This window comes from Etheostoma cragini, chromosome 1 (assembly GCF_013103735.1).
Source record: "Etheostoma cragini isolate CJK2018 chromosome 1, CSU_Ecrag_1.0, whole genome shotgun sequence".
Classification (NCBI taxonomy): domain Eukaryota; kingdom Metazoa; phylum Chordata; class Actinopteri; order Perciformes; family Percidae; genus Etheostoma; species Etheostoma cragini.
In genome coordinates this window covers 21,934,451-21,951,591 of record NC_048407.1, presented here as the reverse complement: position 1 = coordinate 21,951,591, position 17,141 = coordinate 21,934,451, and the positions used below count along the sequence as shown (strand labels likewise).

The window sequence follows — 17,141 nt, the reverse complement described above, 5'->3', positions numbered from 1 at the left end:
AAATGGTGTTTAATGCATTCCCATGAGACTTCACTGGTTTTAACATGTGTTGTAGTCCAGTCAGGCCACCCCAGGATGCCTGTTAGAAACCATGGGAACATGAAGGGGGGGCTGTATAATCCGTCACACAGTGATAGGCCACACACACACACACACACACACACACGCACATACGCACACAGAGCATCCTTGCTCCCCTTCTGATTCTGACTCTCCTTCTCTCATGCATTTTAACACACATGCACACACACACACACACACACACACACACATAACCACGCACATCCACACACAATCCACTTTAAGAGGGAACTCATTCATAACATGGCATGACAAAGGAAATTCTCCGCTGACAGCTTTATGGAGTGAGAAAGTTGCTTCCCTGATGTCACTTCCAATCAAACCGATCCTTGGTCTCTGGGCAGTGAATACTACCTCGCTGGCTGCGCTCCCTTTTTTCCAACAAGCTGTACTAATTTCCTCTCTAGTTAAAATCAATAAGATGCTCAGTGTCTCAGATGTGTACTTGAGTAGAGAGGGCAGCATGCATGTGGACTCTTCAGATTGACGCAAAGAGTCTGGGGATGTTCTTTTTAAATGCTGCTTACAGTGATCATGATATATACAGGGTTCATGATTGCACAACTGGGTGTTAACTCTCTAATCAATCTAAATAGCTGTTTGGTGCCAAATGTCTTAATCAGCCTTTTTTGGTACTGTGGTAGTACTGAAGGAGCTTGTGTACTTGTCCCCAACACACTGACAATGACAGATTTTTATGGATAGGACCGAAATGAGAGGAATTGACTGTCCTGTCTCTTATTCTTACTCTGTGGTTCCCAACCTTTGGGAAGTAGAAGAAAATCCCCTATGTAAATAGACAGTATTACATGCTGCCCCGGTTAGGGGCAGTAAATTACGACTTGACCCACTTTCACTACTACAGTGTGGTAAAGTCCAGACTCAATCGGATCTCTTCGTAACGACAGTACAGTGGTACGTTTGCCTTTGACAGAGCAACAGTAATGACCTAAAATACCATTATTACTGAGATATCGGTTATATTTGCGCTGAATAACGCATTCAATAAACCAAAACATGGGCGGCCAGATAGCTCAGTTGTTAGAGCAACTGTCCATATAGTATAGAAGTTTACTCCTCGACGCAGCAAACACCGGCTTCCACGCCAACCTGTGGCCCCTGTGCTGCATGTCATTCCCCCTCTTTCTCCACTTTCATATCTTCAGCTGTCCTGTCAAAAATAACGTCTGAAAACTCCCCAAAATACATTTAAAAAAAGAATTAAAATTAAAAAAAAATAAACAGAAAAATAAGTCTTAATCACACATGAAAAGATGCGTAATATTAGCTCACATGTAAAATAGCACCATGGTAAATTTGCCTACTGTTGCTAAAGTACATTCATAAATCCTACATAACATCGCCATCAGACTTACTTATCGATGCACACACACAGTGACAAGTTAGTCCAGTAAGGGGATAAAGCAAAGTGTGATAATGTTCTACGTTAACGCCTTTCCTCTGTCGCTCAAGTGTCCAAGCTGAGTTGCGGAGCATGACCTACCACATGCTGATACTGTCCCATTCCACATAGAGCAAGCTACTCTACTGACAGGGAGAGATAGAGAGACTGTATCGCTACAATTAGCTTGGACGTAAGGAGGGGGGAATTAGTTTCCAAATAAGGGGCAACACAGCGCAAAGCCTGACGCAAGTGTCTTTGCTAGTTTAAGCCTGCCGTAGTTGTCAATTTCCCGTCCTCTAGGATTAGTGTGTGTCTGACAGGGTGGGGGGCGTGGCATCATAATGGTGCCTCTCCATTGTGATGCCCGTCAACCATCACAATGGATGTCGGCACAACCCTTGTTGGAACCAGTGAGTGTGAGAGCCTTCTGTTCATTTTAACGTAATAGCTGCTAAAGTAAGACGTGTTTGTTGTACCAACAACTCTCACGTCGTGTAGTTTGGATTTATTTTTAATTTGTTCTGAAAATGTTAAATCTATGTCAGTTTCAGCTGCTAATTATGTTTATAGGCACTTGAGCTGACAATGGGAGAGGAAATTAATAAGAAATAGTCCAGCACCTAATGACTAAAATTACATGCAGATGTTTCAAGTGCCTTTGAGGCAAGTCTTGTCTGAGGATATTTTTATTCATCACTAATCTCATTCTGTGTGTGTGTGGGTGTGCTTTACAGATAATTGATGAGGAGGAAACACAGTTCATGACCAACTGCCCCCCTGCAGTGACAGAGAGCACTCCTCGCAGACGCACCAGCATCCAGGTGTTTTGGACTGCGCCTCCCAGTGGTTCTGGCTGTGTCTCTATTAAGTATGTATACCGTGCCTGATACAGAGTATGATGAGCAGAGGCAAGCCCTCAGTTTAAATGCTTAGACATACACTATACACTACTGGTGGAGGATTGACTTTTAGCTAAACCGGCCCTTGTGCTTGGTGAACTGTAATTCATTAAATTCTAAGAGGTCTGGTTATGTGGAGGGTTTTTAAATGGCATTGTTTTCTTCCTCCATCGCTGCCTGCAGATCAATAGAGAATACAAGATTCAAGCTTAGTCTGCAAGTGCTAAATTATAGATTTTATTTGTAATTCTCTCCTGCTGACTATTTTCAAAGCATACTATACTATACTAAAAATCTCATATCAGATTTTTAAAGTTGACTCTGATGTGATGAAAGTCAAGTTGACGTTGACTAGTTAAATATGTGTCGAGCATTTCTGTGATTGTCGGTCAATCAAAAGTTTGCCATAAACAAACAGTCAGTGCAAAGTCTATTATCCGTCCTCGTTGGCAACAAATGCATTTGGTTTTATGCTTAGATATGTGTGCACGAAATTTAAATGTCCATTAAGTGGAGCTCGACTCATGTCTCCTATGTTGGGCTCTGTGTGATGATCCAGTGATCCAATGCTGGACGGCCTGTAACGTTAGGATTAGCACGTAGTTCCTGCGTGTCTTTACACTGACAGCTGACTGCAAATGTCCTTTACCGTAGCAGAAGTCCAAACAGCTACAGGCAGCTCTCCTTGTCCTTAGCTCCAATATCACCTTATGTTCCAAATGTTTTGTGGCTTTCAAATGAAGTTGCAAATGAGCTATCTTTTTGACAAATTTTGCCTGTTTTGGTGCTACAGTTCAGTGTTGTTAGTGACAAAACCACATGATCAGCAACTATAACAGGTTGACTAGTCTGTGCAACCCCTATACTATGCGCGTTAAGATGAATACGTTTTTTTTTTCTCCACTTTCCAGGCAGCCACACTAACATGTCTTCTTGTAATTTGTGAATGTGGATTTATTATAGCAGATTGAAAGCACTTATATCAATGAGGGTTGAATAAATAACAAACACCTCTCTGTATAATGCAATACAGTTCAACGGCACCGCAAGCTACTCCTTCCAAAATTATCATAAGGATTTATTTCAGGACTTTTGCATCAGACTGCATTATTTTAGCTAGGTGTACTGGCAATGGAGTAACTGTTAGTTTTAATGTGAGAAAGGTTGACGTTTCGTAGTAGGATAGCTTTAAGCATTGGTTTTTCAATTTTAAATACATTCTTTACAAGATGCGTTAAGTAGCTTATATTTAATTTTGTCATTCAAAGGTAAATCTAAGTTTTATCATTGAATGTGAAGAACTACAGCTCTCTGGTATTGTGAACCTTGCTAGCAGCATACATCAAGTCCACATGTACAGTAAACCAGTTTCAGTACATGGATTGCCCTAAGCTATGTAGAGTTAAGTACAGAATGCCTCATCGAATTTTCATTCCCACTTGGCTTCATAAAATATTCATTACTTTTATTAGTTGAACGGCTGATTGACATCAATCAATTCTGCTGTTTTGTGTCCTCTGGGCTTACTTGGAAACAGAAGGGTAGTCATGTTCAGCTGAACTAGACAAATCATGGCTGGAATCCATTTATCAAGCCAGTACTGTGGGAAAATAATGAGAGTACAGGAGGTAGAAAGCTACTAAGGGATTGTGACTCACGAGGCTTTCTGATCAATACATTATTTAACTGTGTGTGCACCTAGTCGGTTTCTCTGCTGCCTGGTCTACATCTCTGCTGCTCCAATGTTAAAGGGACGATGAAAAGGTTGCATTTTATGGTAATGCATGTTATTGTGTTGCTGATAAAGAATGCGAGAAGGTTTCCCTTTTCTGTGTCTCTGTGCATTCCATTTCCCTTGTCCTTATCTTTCTGCTGTATCTTCATGACCTGCCCTCTCAATGACCTCTTTGCTCTCCTCTCCTCTTTTTTTGATCCATCTCCTCTTTGTTTTCATCTTCACTGTGGTGTGTTGTCATAGTTTTATCGCAGCAGGGCATGTCGGCACATTGGCTCTCCTAATAAAGATCAGTGGGATGATGGCAGAATAGTACTTAGTTAGGCACATGGGTAGAGGGCTAAAAGTTTAAAGTGTGCCAGAGCATGCAGCCTAGAAAGAGATACTTGAAAGTGCTGATATATGGATGTGGTAGTAATACCAGGGCGCAGACAATGGGGGAGGGAGAGAGTAAGAGAGTTCAAAAGAGACACCTCTAAAAATTATAATTACAGGCTGGGAGTTGGTATCTGCTACTGTTCTTTCCCATACCTAGCACTCATTAAGATAACCAGGCTATTTTATGCATATGTTCTTTAACAGAACAAAAGTGTTAATTAAATGGTAATGATTGAGGAGGTTCATCCCCTGCAACTAACTTTTAATATGGAAACAGTGGCTATGCTATCATACAGCCTATAGATATACATAAAAAGATTGCTAATTTGTATAGATTATGTTACAGAGGAAACTTAAATTACCACAAAAGGCAGGGTAAATGTAATAAAATGTCATTTCATATCTTAAAAGAGCTTAGTCAGTCTGCCTGCTTGTAAAATAACATGGTTATTTAAAAAAAAAAAACATCTGGCCATGAAATTAAGAGTGTGTGGCATGTGTTTTACTGTTAGAAAGCTTCCGTGACTCAATTGTTGCTCCAGGACTTTGTGCTCCTCCCGAGTGGTTTCCTGCAGTATAATTGACGGGCAGTTGTTGTTATAAATGGAATGACTGAGTTTGGTGGTTTGGTTCCGTCTAAGGTTGGTCTGTGATGATAGGGTCAGGCAATGATGCTCATTCAAATTCCTGTTCTTAGAGCACTGTCTTTTGAAAGTCTTACCATCCAATCCAGTCATTTTCAGCTATCCGACATGCTAGACTCATATCAAGGCCAAGGTTTCCGTTGTTTGTCCATTATCCCACTTTTGTTTGGTAAAAAAAAGTACTTGTACATGGAAGTTTTGCTGCACTTCTAAAATTGTGTTTTTCCTGACTTACATTGGTTGAATGTTTTCATCTTCCTGCAGTGATACAGAAGTGTGTTCAAATCCTTTATAAGTTTAAGTTTAGCGTATTTTTCTTTACTTTTAAAATCTGTTGTCATCTAAAACTGCACTGTACTTGCCTCACTATATATAACTACTAGATTAGATTATCTAATATCTGCTAGTCTTGTCGCCTACAAAAACACATAGTCCACTTACAGTTGAACGGTAGTGTTACAGAGAGCAATGGATTCTCATGAATGAGTTTGTATGATATTGAATGAAAAGTAATGCACAAAAAAACTTATGATATATGAAAACCAGGAGACCACCGGCTGGTCAAATGACATTGGCTGCAGAGTTTCGTGCTACAGAGCGGGAGCCGCTACAGAACTTCGTGACACGGCTACAGAACTTCATGACACGGCTACAGACCTTCGTCACAGCTGGTCGTATGTGTTTAGCCGCTACCACCACAGAGCTCTGCGATGCCGGCTACGGTGCTCCGCATGGTGCGCTTATGGTGCTCCTTATGGTAAATACACATTCTGTAAGATATTGTTAGCGTATTTTTTGTTACCAACCCTAGTAGGAGGAACAATTGACTTAAAAGATTTTAACTTGAATTAACCAGTGAGAGGGTTGCTCTTTAGCACGGTGTTGCTAATTATTACCTGTTTGCAACTGGGCTTTTTCTACTGCTACTTGATTGGAAATGGTAGATAAATGAGTGCTTAATTCTCATAAAACCGTACATAGTAAATGTCCCCATCTCTGTTCTCCACATTTTTTTCCAGATTATTATTTTTTTTTGTGATCAAATGTTTTTTTTTTTTTGTTTTTTTATTAACATATTTAAGAAATAAACAATGACAAACAATATACTGAGATTAGAATGCATCCCAGGGCCAACAAAAAAACTGGGCTATTAGAATATTTGTGCTGCACTGAGGTCACTTGAATGTAAAAAGGTTGTAGGACCATAAAGACAAATAAATAAAACGGAACATGAATCTCACAGATATATATTGATATCCCACAACAGCAATGCCACACAAGCATTTGTGTTACCTAAAACAGTTCTATATATTTGGAGTCCATTGCATAATAAACACATTGAACCTTGAACTCATATAAAGGACAAATTAGTTACATTTCTTACATACAGTGTATCAATCTTGCATGTAACAGTATGGATTAATTGCACAATAACCCCGAAAACCTCTGGGCTTCTAGGCTGGATACAAAACCTTCTGTAAGGGATAGGAAGACAACAAAGACATCAGCAGAGCGGGGCCACTGTCAGTTCTTAGCTCCAAAAGACAGTATGTTTCTAGTAGTTATATTATTAAGTTACAAAATTATAAATCAGAAGTGCCATTTGGCATCATATACGACAAACTCGACTATAAATGGTGGCGGTGTGGCGCTCTTTGCAGAGTTTTGGACCAGTCCTAAAAATGCCACACCATCATCATGTATGGTTTAGGCTGTATCGTAAGTTTTATGCAAAGAAGAAGAATAATGGAGATGATGATGACGAATAATCATTAGAAATACAATAGGGTTTCACAGCCCTGCTGTGTGAACTGCGGGCTTTGACCCCTAATTAAACAGAGGAAAGACAGGAGGGAGGCAGATAAAACAACACATGCAGAATCAAACACACACACAAACAGGCACAAGACAAGGGACCAAACACCTGCGCAAGTTAGAGGTCTTGCCTCACAGAGTCAGTGATGCACCACCACATGTCCAGAGTCTTCCCTGGGGCACCATTTATCCGTGCAGTGGACAGTTCCAAATATACCACATCCCGGGAGGAAATTTCCCATGTCCGGATAGACAGGTCGTGTGGTGTTTTCCAATGGGTTCTAATCATCCTCTGTGCAGCTGTAAGTCCAGCAAACAGCCCGTTTCTGAGTCCCGGAGAGCTGAAAGGCTGACAGGTCATTCAGAATCAAGACCTTAACAGTAACAGTCACAGTAACATTAAACTAGGAGGAGATTTTGGATGCAATACTGTTCTAGAACTGACCAACGGGGCCGCATTGCCAGAACATGTGTAGATATGTGCCTTGTTCATAAAGGGCTGTTAGTTATTTTCATGTGATGCATTTTCACAAGGGTGAGATATGGCCTGTGAGTGAAATTGTAGTGAATTGGCTGATGGTCTGGATTGTGAGATACTTCTGGAATGTTAGACCAATCACGTGCCCAGATCCTCCCAATAGGAAGGGCAGATACCACCAAGAACTGATTAAACCTAGAAACCATACAACGGTTTTTAGGCTGCACAGTAAATAACTTTCAAATATGATAAAGGGGCAAAGGCCTCTGCCAAGGGAACACTGAATGCCTTGAGTGTCAACCTTAACTGCAGGTAAAGGAAAAGGAGGAATGTGGTAGATTGAATGTGTTCTGCAAGTCAGAGAATGGTAACAAGCCAACCTTGCTATAGATGTCTTTTAGACAACAAACTCCTCTTTGTTCCCATTGTGGGGCTGTTGTCGGCCTCCCACCAATCAGGAGTGTGGTATTATTGAAAACAGGGGGAAAAGTGTGCCAGTTACAAGCTGCACAGCAGTGTGTTTCAGCTAATCTCCAAGTCTTGATAAGATGTGAGATAATGGGGCCAAAGTGTAGTTGGCACTGTTGGTTAGAAACATGGGCAAAAATAACTTTTTGGAGTGACCAAGGCTCTGTCATGGTATTTTCTAAGGTACGCCAGCAAACAGATGTATCTGGATTCAACCAGGTGAGAAGGGGCCTCAACACAAAGGAAAATAAATAGTGTTTGAAGTTGGGAACTAAGAGGCCACGTCCTCTTTCCTTCTCTGTAGAGTGGACATCTTGAGTCGCGGCCGTTTGCCTTTCCAGATGAATTTAGATACTGCTGATTTTAATTTACGCCAGTAGCCAGCAGGAGGGGAGAGAGGTGGCATAGAGCTCACAAAATTAATCCTGGGTAAAACATTCAATTTAACACTGAGATACAGGCTTTTTTCAAACGCTTTCAAAACGTTGTTCAGGGAAACAGAATAGTTATGCTTGATAATCTGGTTTAAGCAGGGAAATGCCTCAATGCCTTAATATTTATACTGCTTAACAGTTTAAACTGCGTATGTTATCAGAGATGGTTAAGTTGCGACCAGAGTCATTTAAATGAAGTAGTGCAGATTTTGACCAGGTCATTTTAAAGCCTGATAAGCTTCCATACTCCTTGCATAGACTGAGATGGGTTTTCTAAAAAGACCAAAACATTGTCCTCAAACAATTAGACATGATGCTGTGTATTGGATTAAAATGTGTATTGGTGACACCATGATCGATTGGCGAATGGCTTGAGCCAGCAGCTCTAGAGAGAGGACAAATAAAGCAAGACTCAAGGGGCAGCCTTGGCGTGAGGATGTAGAAACTGGAAATAAAGATGAGGAGTTGTGTCCGGTTAACACTCAGGCTGAGGGATTAGAATACAAAGATTTAATCATGCCAATGAAAGTTTTACTGAAGCCCATCACCTCTTAGACTGACCATAAAAATGGCCACTCAAGTCTGTTAAAGGTTTTCATTGCGTGAAGAGAGAGAAGTGACATTGGGCTCTTACTGTCCTCCGCTGCATCAACAATATGGATAAGGCGTCTAACAGTGTCTGCTGCTAGTCTCATTTTTATGAATACTATTTGGTCAGGGTTCACAAATTTTGACATAAGAGAATTCACCCTTTTCAATAGAGAATTTAATCATGTAGAGAAGGATCAGGGCCTAACGGTTCCCAAAAAGTTGCAGAAAAATTCAGTGTGAATCCCATCAGAGCCTGGTGATTTTCCTTTTTGCACATTCTGTACTGCCAGACTTAATTCTTCAGTAGAAGTTAATTTGGCCAAGCTAGCTAATTCTTCTGCTCATAACCGAGGCAAGTCAAGCTGATTTAACCAGCTGCCACAGCAGGCCGCAGGAGAAGGATGGGCCGCAGCCCGGTTCACATAGTCCTCAGCATCCCTGTCGGAGGTGGAAGCTCTGCACTGGGCACCGTCTCTGATCTTCAGTGTTGCCGGATAAAGCAGGAATAAAATCCAGACCCCCGGGCCAAATCCATTGTTTGATAGAAGGCTTGCTGCCGCTTGACCGTAAAGTTGCTGTAATCCGGAAAGAAGTGAATTTTCTGGCCCTGAAGGATGAGCGGAGATCTCTGTGCAGCCTGTAGGATCGCCTGCCTGGTTGTGTAGCGGAGTACGTTGAAAATCAGCGTACAATTAGAAGTGGTGTTCTTCTTTGGGCTATCACTGTAAATTAGGCAGCAAGCGTAAGAGCTACTGAATAGCATTAGCATATTCAAGCCCCTCTTTCAGCCGACGATGCAGATGTTGGATCTCTGGTTTCTGTCCTCCATATTTGCTAGCTTCATATCCAGCTCCCGAAAAGTATGGCCATGACTGTCAAGAATACTTGTGTTGCTTTCCACTGTGGTTTTTAGGTTGTCCACAGCAGCTGTGATAGAGCCAAGGCTTGCAGTCAGAGATGGGCATGGATAGCAGTTAGCTTATTTCGTTGTCGAGGCCCTTCATTTGAATCTGAGACTGGATCGGAGAAAAACGTGGCTCAAGGTAGCTTTTCTGTTTCTCCAGCAATGCCTCTGCAATGGCATCCATATCACCGCATTGGGGTTCATTCTTTTTTGCCATTCGGCTTCAAGTAACTCTAACTTGCACAAAGTGGTAAAATATCAAATTTGGAACCATATAAAACAACTATTTGACAAAAATATGGGCCAGGATCTACACCTTAAGCCGCCATCTCTGTCCAGCTGATCACGTGACTCCTCTTCCAGACTGTTCTTTGTGCAATATCAGATCTAACTGTCTTTCACAGCAACTTTTAGCAAAGAGATGACAAAAAGTGGAGCTCCAGTCAGGAGTTACTGTAACAGCTGAATCCTTGTGGTTGGAGCCAGAGTAAGTCACCCATAAAAATACAATCTATACATTGTACTCGCCATTGAAGTTGGCACTATCTCTCATCCATTTCCATTTGTAGGTAGGAAGCAATTTATTTGTCATCCCCCTCTGGCGTGCATTATGGAGGGTAGTGTGATGTGTTCTGATGGGCTGTCTTTGTGAGACAGTGTATCAGTGATCAGATGAATGTCACAACCACATGCAGCTGTCAGAGTCTGCTAATCTCCTTCAGCACAACGATAGGACAGATCAAGGAGGACTTTGACAGGCCACTACAGTCAAGCAGACACATATAAATTAAATGTAAATACGTTTGCCTTTGTGCAGTAATTAAATATTTGGTTGTAGCAGGGGCCAATGTAACTAAATAGTAATGTATTTATTGATTTCTTTTACACATCTACGGAGCATGCAAACGGAAACGTAGCCATAGAAAGACTAAATCTATCCCACTTTTTTCTTTTATTCTCTTTCACACTTCTTTCTGTGTTTTTGTTAAGGTCTCAAACATGCATACAAACTCCCTTCCACAGAGAATCAAACGCTTTCAAATCAGTGCACTTTTGGGGTTATTGGGATTGGTGGCCATGTGGATTCGGCAAAGTGAGATAGAATTTAAATTGGATGTTAAATAAGCATTACTCTGCTTGATTGTCTGGCCAGCCCAGGAAAGTGGGCAAGCAGTGAGGCAGAGTGTGCTCCTCTCTTTCAGGGAGATATGTGAAATAGGTGTGAGATTGAATTAAAGCGTGAACAATTACGCCTCATTTCCACAGCATGGTTCGACTCACCTCACTTTTAGTACCATGTAGTTTTCTCTATTTCATTTTCCCCTGCAGATAGCACCCCTTCAGTGTAGGCGGGACTCTCAGATGATTGCCATTGCAATGCCACATGAAGAGATGTGCTGGTAGTGTTGCTTACCTTGAATCATTATAGCTACGTTGGACGTTTTGGCCATAAATCATACTTGCGCTTACCCCACCATCATAATCTCACATTTTCCCTATATACCCCAAAAGTATGCATATGAGAAAGATCATTTTAATAATAGTGAAATAGTGAAATAAGGTGTGTTCGAGTGAGATTGAAAATACAGAGATACAGAATGTGTATGTGAGGGAGAATAGTAGTGTATGTTAATTAATACGTGTAGTTGTAGTATATAGTGTGTGTGAAACAATGTATTCACTGTGTCCTGTATGTGAAAAAGGAAGGCTATTCTGGCTTACAGGCTCTTGAAATCAAAGCCTGAATATGCTTTGTGGTACTGCTAATAATATGTTGAAAGTTTAATAGATGAACATTTAACTCAATAAAGTATGTTTGTGGAAAAATTATAATCTTTACATTTTGTTAAATTGAAAGAAAGATCCCCTTTTCCGTATCTTCTTCTTGGTTTAGCAGCCTGTCAGAAAATGCTATTATCAATATGTTTTACTATTTTGATCAAACTCTCTCACACACCACTACAACATATACTGTCTTTCTCTCATGTGTATACTATTATTCTGTTACGCTGTGAGTAGTAGGTGTGAGACCATTTTTTCCCCCTTACATTACTTTTGGTTTTCTACTTTAGGTAGTTGTGAAACCAGTACTTTCACACTTGTCCTTGAGTAAAAAGCTTGAGTTGGTACTTCACCTTCTACAGAATTCTTTTTAAACCCTAGTATCTATACTTCTACCTGAGTGTGAAAACGTTAGACAGCTCTGGTGATTTGTAGTATGATTGTTTGAGAGAGTGATCTAATGGTTAGTTAGCATGTTAACATTACCTTAGCTAATATTTCTTGTGAATAGATGTTTTTTGCGGTGACTCTTATTATTTAGTGCGAGTACTCAAATATGGAAATTACTTTAACTAATGTCTCTCATCTTCTACGTCAATGTACATCAAGTCACTGTATGTATTTTCTTCCTGTGGAGGACTGGTTCTGGGATCAATTCAGCTCAATAGAGCACAATACAACTCAGCTTAGTTTGATACTCCAGAATAAATGCTATCCACACAGTCCAGCTGGATGGGGCCCACCTGGATTAGACTTTACTCCCAGCACCTCATTGTTGGGTTTTATCCCCATGGAAACCTTCCTTTAACCAAAGCTGGTGTTTGAGAGGAAGTTAGATGCCTGGAGGCTTGTATTCTGTTGTAGTTTTCTCAAGTCTGCTGGCCTCTGAAAAGGTTTGTTTGTGGCTGATTTACATGTCAAGGTCCCTCTCAGACCTGTGTTCCCCAGCACCCGGTGGAACAAGTCTTTTAGACAGCTCAATCTAGCGAAGCTCCCCTCTGCCAGGCCTCACATTTTGGGCAGCATTACTGTTGTTCTGTCATTCAGTTCTAATCGACACAGTGCATATAGCTTACTACTAGTAACTCTGCATTTCTACAAATTTTACTTACGAAGTGCCGCAGGGACTTTATTCATTGCAAAACATATTTTTTGTTATAGTTTTTTCTTCAGCCTTTCAGCATCTCATCTTTATGCACTTGTATATCTTAATGCTGATGCATGCTTTTTGTGGTCTTTGTATGAGACATTGAATGCCTGCGTCTGAAAGACTGATTTTGCAATGTCCCTGTGGGCTCTGATACCTGCTTTTAGAATTCTTCTGGGGGGAAAAAGGAAGATGATATGAATAACTCTGCACCTGTTCCATTTGCCACAATCCACTGTTCAGGCTGTCACATTTTAAAAGTCAAGATTTTCCACATTTCCTGCTGCCTGTTTTGTTTTTTTAAACCTCACAGATTCTCCAAAATGTAACCCATCTTTTCCTGTTGTGACATTTAACTCATACCTTTGCCCCTTATGGTTACATTTGCACTCAGTGCTGGCCACAACAAACTTCACACTTCACTATCTCTTCATTACTTTTTGTTCTCTATGTGCAGGGCCAGTATTGTGCAAAAGAGGATAATTAATTTCCAAGATGAAGGCTCACTCACCAAGCGAATGTGTGAGAAAGGTAGGTGTCTTTCATTGACATAGAATAAATAATTTACTATGCATTTCTTATTCCTTCAATTTCCCTGCTGTTACCCTAATTCCCTCCCAACTTAGTATCTTTTTTTGTCTGTCTTCTTTTACACTATTTTCTTTTATTCTTCATTTTCACTAGCACAGTCCTCTCTGTCATTATGTTGTTGCATGTTAATGATAGTACATAAGTGTGACCACTTGACTGCATGACATTGAATGTCACACAACAGACCAAAAGAACTGTGCTGCACATCCTCCCCTTTTCTCATTCCCTCCCTCTCTTCCTTCCTTCTGCTACTTTCTTAAACTACTCGTCTCCTTTATGATGGCATCACTGTCATCTGCTGTTAATAGTAATGAACATTCTCTCTACACCTGTCTCATAGTCTTCTGCATTTCTCTCCGGCTCTTATACTCTTCCCCTCATTACTGTACAGAATCCCTGTATGGAGACACTACAGATAAACCTCTGCTCAGCTGTTGTGCCTGTGGAACAGCAAAGTACAGAGTCACCTTCTATGGGAACTGGTCAGAGAAGTCTCATCCCAAAGACTATCCACGTAAGCACTAACCTCACCTCAGCTGATGATATTCATCATTTTATTTTTATTTTTTGTTGCCGTCAAAAAATCTTAAGAATATACTTAAGTCAGCAATGAATTGATCAGGTTAATGCGTATTTCCATTGTAGCCTGTTATAGTTTATTCCATAGACTATCCGGCCATGGACATTCATTGTATTCCAATGAGTACAGAGTCATTTAAACTATGTTTGTTGGTCACGCCTCTTGTGCAGAAAAAATACAGAGCAGACTCCCCAGACCAACGCTCAATCTCAAATCTATTGAGCTTGGCTTGGTCTGGGGATAGCCAGACCATGCCCTCCCTGCAATTGGTCCAGAACACCGCAGTCAGGCTCCTGACAGGTACCCAAAAGACGAACCACATTACTTCTGTCCTGAACTCTCTCCACTGTCTGCTAGTTTCCTTCAGGATTTTAAGCATCTCCTGTTTTGTCTATCAAGCCCTTACCGTGCTAATCGGACTATATCGCAGACCTTCTAACCTTGGCTGACTTGGGGTTACTGGCTGTCTCGTGCCCTAAACTTAAGCTCAGGAAAGACCGGAAAGCCTTTGCTGTCGCTGACCCCAGACTGTTGAACATCATTCCCCTCCATATCAGATCTGCCCCAGCCATTGGCTCTTTAAATTCCAGGCTCTCTGACTTGCTAGCATTTGAATCCTCCTGATGTGTGTTTGGTTGTGCCTATAAGCTGTGTGCAATTTGTGTTTATGTCATTTTTTGGGGATTTTACATGACTAGCTCTGGTCGGTACAGCACTTTGGTCAACTCGGGTTGTGTTTAAATGACTTGAGAGCTGACCATAAAAAGGCCCGAGGCCCCTTGTTGCAAACCGCATTAAAAACCCCAATTGAGACGCATAGTCCAAAGAATGCTTCTAAAACTTGAATTATATCGACAGAATATCCCACATGTCTTAATCAGAAATGGTTACAGTCTGAGGTGTTATTCACCATATACAAACGGAGTAGGCTGGTAACATGACCTGTATCAAATTCTGAATCTTGTCATATTCTTAATACTAGTAGAATAATTATGTGCATCTTAACATAGTTATTGTTAAAATAGGAGGTAAAATAGGATTGGTTGACAATAAAAAAAAAAACTCTAGCATTATCCTTTATTGTTGATTGTAGCAATGTAACACAAAACAAGCCTAGGATATGTTTCCAATGTGGGTGGTGGAGCCCCGGTACGTGGCTGTCAATAGTGATGTGTGTGGTTTGCTACAGTATGATGCTATGGTTGAGAGTGATGTGTGTATAACCTTGAGCCACACTATCCGGATGTGATTGGACATAAGGATTACACTGGCACTCTTGTCTAAGACCGGCTCTCGCTGGTCAGATCAGTATACTTATTAGAGAGGAATAAGATAAACCCTGAGATCGAAAGGAGCCCTAATTTACTGACTTATAGATGGAGTAGTTTGTGTGTGACTCACTCTCACACACAAATACACACAGCTCGCAGAAAGATCAGCTTAAAAGAGGATAGGTCAAGCTGCATGATGTCTGTTTCATCTCGGCTTTTAGGATATTACAGTAACATTTATCCTTCCACAAAGTCATATCTTAGGAAACTAGTTAATTTAACACACTGTATTATTCACTGACTGCAGTATAGCAAGCATAATATGATCCGTTAACAAATAAATAATTAGCTATAAGAAAACTTGGTCTAACTTTTCTTTTCTGGTGCAACTAGTACTATTTTTTGCTACGTGAGATTTGCCACTGCTGTATGTCAGATGTCATTCCTCTATTTTTAACATATGTCCTTTAAGTGCAGGAGCCTTAGAACATTGTGGTGACACACTTTCCAGAGCAAAAAGTCACTGTAAAACAGGCTAACAGGACTGGGTTTTTTGTACTGCCAACATGATAACCTTGATAGTTCCAGTTTTCTTTCTCCCTTTCGTCCCCATTGTAAATTACGTAACAGTGCCTGACTATTCAACCCAAGAGCCGGCAGCTTGTCTGGACACAGGGACAACCAGGCCAGTCTTCATCTCAATATACCCTAAGTTATTAATCAAATAAATAAATACCCTATCAGTAATTTTCCTCTTACCCAAGGGAAGCAATATATTGAAGTTCAGACTGAAAACATATACACTAAAACAACACCTGCCTGCCATCTCCTCTATACTTAGTCCAGCCAAAACTGTCTTTGCCTTGACAGTAAACAAAGTGGTATTGTATGGTTTCCTATAATGTATCCACAAACACATTTTTGCCTTGTAGTTGTTGTCATGTTGTCCTCGGGTCAAATTGACCCATTTTCCTGTATCAGTGATATTTTAATTACCCAAAATAACATGATTAATTCCACACAACACTCTTTGGCAAGTACAAATATTGTGTCTTATTCAATTTTATAGCATTGGAGAAAACAAAAGTGGTTTCTAAATGGTATTGAGTAAAAGTTTACATATTTCAGCATGCGATTATGCATAATTCCTAATTTCTGCTTTTCCAACTCAAACATTGGTATAATTTTCTATAAATAAGGTTTATTGACCATAAATTCCAATAAATAGCTTGAAACTAAAGTTAATAAATTATTGTTATAAAGTGTGGAAAATTTCAAAAGAAACGTGACAAACATTGGAGGGGACAACAAGGGACAACAATGTAAGAAAAAGGTAAAAACAATGATTAAAAGTGTCAATAAAAGTGTTGATTTTCAATTTTGACAGGAAGACAACACAATGGTTAAAAAGGAGATATGCTCTAAGTTATATCCAGCTTTGAAGTACAATACTGCATTCAACCTTAGGCAAAGAACCCAGTGATCGATATAAAACTGTGAAATAAAGCCATAATGTTAAAGCAAATGTGGTTCATGGCAATGACTTCCTGCCTGCCAGGGTCTGACATTTATGAAAGCTTGGGGCACCAATGGCCTTATAATTTTATAAAGGGCCATCAACAAAGTATAATTTTTGAAATAATCTTGACAGTGAAGACAAATATGAGTTGATGGGCATGTAATGTTGCTTCTATACTTAGACTGATAGGCCTTTTCAAAGATGAAAGGAGAAATGCCTTAAAAAATATATATATATATATATATATTTTTGTCCTGGTCCTTGCAACATGCAAGGCACCAACCATTTATATTTTATACTACATAAATCCAACTCTTTAACCTGTTTGTTTTCAATGTACCACTGGTGGTTCGAAATTGGAAGGCACCATAAAAGGACGTTATTACTTGCATTAAACCGTCATAAACACGCTCAAGTCA

General features: G+C 40.2%; 1 protein-coding gene across 1 annotated transcript in view; it reads left to right on the top strand.

Moving 5' to 3' along the window:
* Window positions 1–17,141, top strand: part of spon1a (spondin 1a) — a 62,297-nt gene that overhangs the window by 4,576 nt on the left and 40,580 nt on the right. The window contains exons 3-5 of the mRNA XM_034875221.1: window positions 2,221–2,354; window positions 13,219–13,292; window positions 13,744–13,866. Of these exons, the coding sequence (XP_034731112.1) occupies window positions 2,221–2,354; window positions 13,219–13,292; window positions 13,744–13,866 (331 nt within the window). The remainder of the gene's footprint in view (window positions 1–2,220; window positions 2,355–13,218; window positions 13,293–13,743; window positions 13,867–17,141) is intronic.